Here is a 7,287-nt window from a genome sequence, read left to right as displayed (position 1 = left end):
ATAGTACTAATGTTGTAATAATATATTTGGTAATAGGTTACAAAAAAGAACAAACATCATCAACCGCTTTGTTCAGATTAACTTTATTTCATATCAAGACACATTTCAGAGCAATTTATTTTCACACAACACCCCATCTGTCATTTTGTGTGTCCCAATGGCACCCTATATTCCCTTTATAGGGCACTACTTTTGACCAGTGCCCATATGGCTCTGGTCAAAAGTAGTGCACTGTGTATGAGATAGGGTGCCATTTGGAACGGTATCCTAGCCTTCAGGACTGATGATTGATGCAATTAACGTTTTGCTTTTGAAGTACGTTTTATTTGGTGAAGCAAAAAACAATTTAGGGTGCATTTTTATGCTACACCCGTTTTGCAACATCTTGTTTGTTTGACATTTGGGTTTTGGAAAGTCCTTCCAGTGTAGTTATTGTCAAAACTCAGTAATATCAATCACAATTACAGGCTTTCTTTGCAGCAGTATTCTCTATGATAACCAGAATGGTGTACTGATCTGTGCAATAACAGACCAATTGTCTGACAGACAAACACAAAGCACACACACATACTGTAAAAACACACGTACTCTGAGCATACAAAACATTATAAACATGTATGCCATTCAGAGGGTGAATGGGCAAGACAAAAGATCTAAGTGCTTTTAAACAGAGTATGGTAGTCTGTGCCAGGCACACCGGTTTGTGTCAAGAACTGCAACGCTGCTGGGTTTTTCACGCTCAACAGTTTCCCGCGTGCATCAAGAATGTTCCACCACCCAAAGGACATCCAGCCAACTTGACACAACTGTGGGAAGCATTGGAGTCAACATGGGCCAGCATCCCTATGGAACGCTTTCAACACCTTGTAGAGTCCATACCCTGACAAATTGAGGCTGTTCTGAGGGCAAAAGGGGGTGCAACTCAATATTAGGAAGGTGTTCCTAATGTTTTGTACACTTAGTGTACACACACACACACACACACACACACACACACACACACACACACACACTAGCAGCATTTACAGTGGTAATGTAGGCTGATTTTCAGTGGTAATGTAGGCTGATTATCAGTGGTAATGTAGACTGATTATGTAGGCTTGTTTGTTATTTTCAAAGACAAAATGCAAATTGTAAGGTAGTTTTGCTGTTCTTTGCTTAGCTAGACCTTGCATACACACGTACTCACTCATTCACATACACACAGACTCACAGAAATTCAAACTCACAATAATAATTTTCTGAACGTTAGTAATATGTCTCCAGTTCCACCCAACCTATAACAGAGAAAGATTAAAATTGAGTCAGACAAGAATGATTGGATTAGTCATCATTACATACCATTCATTATCTCTTCCTCTTAGTGCTTTAACATGACAAAACCCTTTTAACTCAGTGACTCTCTGATCCCCAGCACATTAATATGATTATTAACATGACTGATTAACATGAGCAAATAACTGTCATGATGAATGATCTTTTGTGAATCTCTCTATTAGTCTCTTCCTTACAGAACAGACACTCAGTGACAGACAACTGGCATCTTCTGTGACTCTCTGTGTTCCTCTCTCTATGTCATTCTATGTCACTATGTCACCCACCTCCAGGATACCTCCTGATGATGAGCTTGCGGACCTCATCATAGATGAAGATGAGGAGACTGTAGGGGAGGGCACAGAACCACCAGGAGACCCTGAAGGAGAGAGAGGGAGACAGAGAGGGAGACAGAGAGGGAGACAAAGAGGGAGACAGAGAGGGAGACAGAGAGGGAGACAGAGAGGGAGACAGAGAGGGAGACAGAGAGGGGGAGAGAGACAACGAGGGAGAGAGAGACAGAGAGGGAGACAGAGACGAAGAGAGACACAGAGAGACAGAGAGAGACAGAGAGGGAGAGAGAGACAGAGAGGGAGAGAGAGAGGGAGAGAGACACAGAGAGAGAGAGAGAGAGAGACAGAGAGGGAGAGAGAGAGAGACAGAGAGACAGAGAGAGAGAGACAGAGAGGGAGAGACAGAGAGGGAGAGAGAGACAGAGAGACAGAGAGAGAGACAGAGAGGGAGAGAGACAGAGAGACAGAGAGGGAGAGGGATAAATAAGGGAGGGGTGTTTGATGGAGTTCATTGTAAAATCTATTCAGGTACATGCTGAATCCTTGAGATGATATGAGGGCACTGTGATCTGAGCAAGGTGCGTGAGGGACTTGTTTCAGGAGTGTTTGGGGTATTGCAGAGTGGAGACGTGTGTCGTATTGACTTCAGAGGATACAGTTCATTATAATATCCACGGAGTTGAGGGTGTGATATGAGAAAAGCGTGCGAGGGACTTGGGGGTAGAATTAAAGACAAGGGGTATTGGGGATGGGATATCCTTGTGCTTATGGTGGTGTGTGGTACTGACTTCAGGGGATACATGCGGAGGGCGATGTCCATTCCTGGGCAGTAGGATAAAAATGCAGCCAAAGCAGTCTCAGCAAACAGGCCGAAGATCAGGATACGATTCCTGTTGAGGAAATGGAGATGGGAGAGTTGGCCAAGACACATTTAGATTTTTAACAAATTAAAATATATATATATTTTTTTAATTTAACCTTTATTTAACTAGGCAAGTCAGTTAAGAACAAATTCTTATTCACAATGACGGCCTACACCGGCCAAACCCGGACGACGCTGGGCCAATTGTGCGCCGCCCTGTGGGACTCCCAATCACGGCCGGATGTGATACAGCCTGGACAAATACAGTACATACTTATACAAAGTAAAAAAATCCTATTCCCTATATACAACGGTACACTACTTTTGACCAGAGTCCAATGGGCAGTGCACTAGTGTGCCATTTGAGACTTTTCCACCCACTTCATGCCCTGCTGAAAGACAGAGTTCCTCCTGGTCTTGCAGATGATCACATCCGCCCACTGCACCACCACGATGCTCACAAAGAACGAGGTGTGACACGTGAACTCAATGATCTTCCGTTGCTCGTAGGTCTGTGAAAGGAAAACACGTCCTAGTGTACTTACAATTGAAAACCTGTTGTAGTTGTGAATGAAAACAAACACATACTAACGTTGTGACAGCGTAGAATAATAAACTTTTACAGACAGAAGCAACAGTGCTAGGACCAATATGTGTACTCTTGATGCTTCCAACAGTTTAGATTTTTTTATTCACTATACTTTTGTATTTTGTATTTTTATTGATGACAGTAGTATGTCAAGGTGTGCGAGTTTACTTTCTAAAAAACATCGCTGTGGATCTGATAAATATAGCTACTGACTATATGGATATGTTAAACCCTCTCAGTCTCACCCATTGCTGTCCATAGCTGTCCTCCACCTCGTTGTTAGCACGGTCGTCCCAGTTCAGACGGATGCCCAGCAGGGTCTCTGGCCAGAAGCCATTCTCAGCCAGGATCACAAAGTAGGTGAAGAAACCAGCCAGAGCCTGAATCATACCTGAAGAGAGAGAGAGACAAGTCCATCGGCACAATATAATACCTGTATCAATAACTGGCATGAACCACAGAGGGCAAAAAGACAAAGTGTAAAAAGATAAAAGTGCATCCCTTGTGGCAACCTATTCTCTATTTGGTGCAATACTTCTGACCACTACCCCTATGGGTCCTGGTCAAAAGTAGTGCACTATATAGGGAATAGTGTACCATTTGGGACGTACTGAAAATAATTTGTCCCAGTACATCATAGTACTTATGTAGAACCATCGATGTGTGCTTTAGTTCTGTGGTGGACAGACACAGGGCTAGCATCCCAAATGGAGCCCTATTCCCTATATATTGCATTACTTTTGACCAGGGCCCATAGTAGGGTTCCATTTTAGGACACAGAAACATGGATGAGCCTGTCAGGTATTCTGACCTATCTGTCCGTAGGCCATGCTGATCAGTCTGTCGTTCACCAGCTTGTCTGTCTTTGGGCACCTGGGCTGACGCTTCATAATGTCACTCTCAGCCGTCTCATAGGCCAATGAGATAGCAGGAACCTGTAACCAGAGATAGGGGTGAGAGGAGAGGGAGTTAAAGAATAGAGATGGAGAGAGAGGGAGAGAGAGGAAGAGAGAGAGAGAGAGAGGGAGAGAGAGGGAGAGAGAGGGAGAGAGATGGAGAGAGAGCGAGAGGGAATTTTGAGACAATGTGTGACAGACTGAACAATGTGACAAAGTTATAGGTTCCGTAATAATAAAAAGCCTTGACTGTTGGTTGAAGGTATCACCAGTGAGGCAACAACAGGGCAATGTGTGAGTTGAAGTGGAAAATGGACATAACCCTGTGTGAGACTAGAGTCCTCACAGCAGTGGATACAAATCCAGTTTACTTTACAAGATTTAGTAGCTCTCACCCTGACCCAGGGCAGGGTAGTGGTGAGTTATAGATTGAAAGGTAATGTACGATCAAGCTGAGAGAATGTCTGCTTGTGACTGAGTGTCGAGGAGTAGAAATATGACCTGTGCATATAAAGTGGAAAAGGGAAACCTGCACTCACTGAAATAGTCTTTAAGATGTAATGTTCTTTAGCAGCAGAAGAAAAGTTCAAACAAATGGACTGCTAAAGAACATTACAACTTAAAGGGACCGATTAAGTAGTCCTGGACTAAAAAGTACTTTCAATGGTGATCCTCCATTGAGCTTGCTTTTAAATCCAGGACTAATGCTTAATCTGTGTCCGTGAAACCGCCCCAAAGACTATTTCAGTGTGCAGGTATTCCTTTTCCAGTCAGTATGGCGGGTCCTCACCATGTCTGTGCCCAAGTCGATACAGAGGATGGTGACGGTGCCCAGGGGCAGGGGAATGCTGGCAATGATGAAGAGGAGGAAGGGGCTGATCTCTGGAATGTTACTTGTCAGTGTGTAGGCGATAGACTTCTTCAAGTTATCAAAGATCAGACGACCTGTTTGGGATTGAAGAAGAACATATAGATTACATTTTTTCACTTTCCTTCTTTCTTTCTTTTTTTCTTTCTTTCCTTCCTTCCTTCCTTCCTTCCTTCCTTCCTTCCTTCCTTCCTTTCTTACCTTCCTCCACTCCTGTGACAATAGAGGCGAAATTGTCATCCAGGAGGATCATGTCTGCAGCCTGCTTGGAGACGTCAGACCCAGCAATCCCCATAGCAACCCCAATGTCAGCCTTCTTCAGGGCAGGCGAGTCGTTCACTCCGTCCCCAGTAACCGCCACGATTGCCCCCTAGAACAAGAGAATTCAGAGTCAGTAAATAAGACCAGACACCAGTCTCAACGTCAACAGTGAAGTGGTGACTCCGGGGTGCTGGCCTTCTAGGCAGAGTTGCAAAGAAAAAGCCATAGCTCAGACTGGCCAATAAAAATAAAAGATTAAGATGGGCAAAAGGAAAAAAGACAGAGGAACTCTGCCTAAAAGGCCAGCATCCCGGAGTCGCCTCTTCACTGTTGATGTTGAGAATGGTATTTTGCGGGTACTATTTAATTAAGCTGCCAGTTGAGGACTTGTGAGGCGTCTGTTTCTCAAACTAGACACTCTAATGTACTTGTCCTCTTGCTCAGTTGTGCACCGGGGCCTCCCACTCCTCTTTCTATTCTGGTTAGAGACAGCTTGCGCTGTTCTGTGAAGGGAGTAGTACACAGCGTTGTACAAGATCTTCAGTTTCTTGGCAATTTCTCGCATGGAATAGCCTTCATTTCTCAGAACAAGAATAGACTGACAAGTTTCAAAAGAAAGTTCTTTGTTTCTGGACATTTTGAGCTTGTAATCGAACCCACAAATGCTGATGCTCCAGATACTCAACTAGAAGGCCAGTTTTATTGCTTCTTTATTCAGGACAACAGTTATCAGCTGTGCTAACATAATTGCTAAAGGGTTTTCTAATGATCAATTAGCCTTTTAAAATGATAAACTTGGATTAGCTAACACAAAGTGCCATTGGAACACAGAAGTGATGGTTGCTGATAATGGGCCTCTGTACGCCTATGTAGATATTCCATAAAAAATCTGCCGTTTCCAGCTACAATAGTAATTTACAACATTAACAATGTCTACACTGTATTTCTGATCAATTTGATGTTATTTTAATGGACAAAAAATGTGCTTTTCTTTCAAAAACAAAGACATTTCTAAGTGACCCTAAACTTTTGAACGGTAGTGTAAGTTTTATGGTATGTCAATTTTGGGCCGATTTTCCCATCAAATATTTTTCTATAGGGATAATAGCTTCCCAGTATCTAACTCTGAACAGGAGAATAGATTGAGAATCCCTGACTCATGCTTTAATTATAGAGACTCAAACACACAGACCCGCACACACACACACACACGCACGCACGCACGCACACACACACACACACACACAAGCGCACACACACACACAAGCATCCTTTCACCGTTCTCTGGCAGCCCTCTACGATTATGAGTTTCTGCTGAGGTGATGTGCGGGCGAACACTATCTCAGTGTGGTTCCTGAGTAGGTCATCCAGGTACTCTGCGCTCATGTCCTTCAGGTCCCCTCCATGCACCACACAGGCCTTGGCATCCCTGGAAGAGACACACAGACACCAGGCCCCAGTGAAAAACCACACAAATACACAGATACACACACACACACGGGATCGAACAGTCACACACACAAGCTCTCACATATGCACGGACGCACGCACAAACAAACACACAGGCACACACACACTCTCTGGGAGAGAGACACAGATACAAGCCAACAGTGTTTTTTTTGTTTAGTTTATTTAAAAATGAAAAACAAGGTACACATATAACATTATGCACGTGATTAAGAATAATCTAGGATAAACACAGAAAAGTAAACAGCTTATTTCCGTTGTGGTCTTCTTTCATGGTCGCATTTGTAAAGTTTGGCATTTGTGGCACGGTAAAAAAACAGAAGCAAAAATGTAATGACAATGAGAACAACACACACGCGCAGACGTGGAATGTCATACACAGCGCGCACACACACGCACGCATGCACAAACACCTGGGGTTGACTTGACTCAGGGGAATATTCAGTCTTTCAGCGATGTCCTCCACAGTCTCGTTGCCCTCGGAGATGATACCCACGCCTTTAGCGATGGCTTTGGCAGTGATGGGATGGTCACCAGTCACCATGATGACCTGACGGCATAGAGAATCATAAACATCATCACAACTATAAACACATCATATGTCATCTATACCTGTCACCGTGACGACCTGACGGCATAGAGAATCATAAACATCATCACAACTATAAACACATCCTGTCATCTATACCTGTCACCGTGACGACCTGACGGCATAGAGAATCATAAACATCATCACA

The 7,287-nt window shown here is 43.7% G+C and overlaps 1 protein-coding gene across 1 annotated transcript in view; it reads right to left on the bottom strand.

The window, feature by feature from the left end:
* Positions 1–967: 967 nt before the first annotated feature.
* LOC115157489 (sodium/potassium-transporting ATPase subunit alpha-2) overlaps positions 968–7,287 on the bottom strand; it is a 37,305-nt gene continuing 30,985 nt past the window's right edge. The window contains exons 15-24 of the mRNA XM_029705788.1: positions 6,964–7,100; positions 6,362–6,512; positions 5,024–5,192; positions 4,745–4,899; positions 3,870–3,993; positions 3,304–3,449; positions 2,851–2,981; positions 2,396–2,497; positions 1,602–1,693; positions 968–1,277 (exon numbers count right to left, since the gene is read on the bottom strand). Coding sequence (XP_029561648.1) covers positions 1,249–1,277; positions 1,602–1,693; positions 2,396–2,497; positions 2,851–2,981; positions 3,304–3,449; positions 3,870–3,993; positions 4,745–4,899; positions 5,024–5,192; positions 6,362–6,512; positions 6,964–7,100 — 1,236 coding nt within the window. The 3' untranslated portion in view covers positions 968–1,248. The remainder of the gene's footprint in view (positions 1,278–1,601; positions 1,694–2,395; positions 2,498–2,850; positions 2,982–3,303; positions 3,450–3,869; positions 3,994–4,744; positions 4,900–5,023; positions 5,193–6,361; positions 6,513–6,963; positions 7,101–7,287) is intronic.

This window comes from Salmo trutta, chromosome 21 (assembly GCF_901001165.1).
Source record: "Salmo trutta chromosome 21, fSalTru1.1, whole genome shotgun sequence".
Lineage (NCBI taxonomy): Eukaryota > Metazoa > Chordata > Actinopteri > Salmoniformes > Salmonidae > Salmo > Salmo trutta.
Note: the sequence above shows the minus strand (reverse complement) of the source record. Positions and strands in the feature narration are given on the sequence as shown.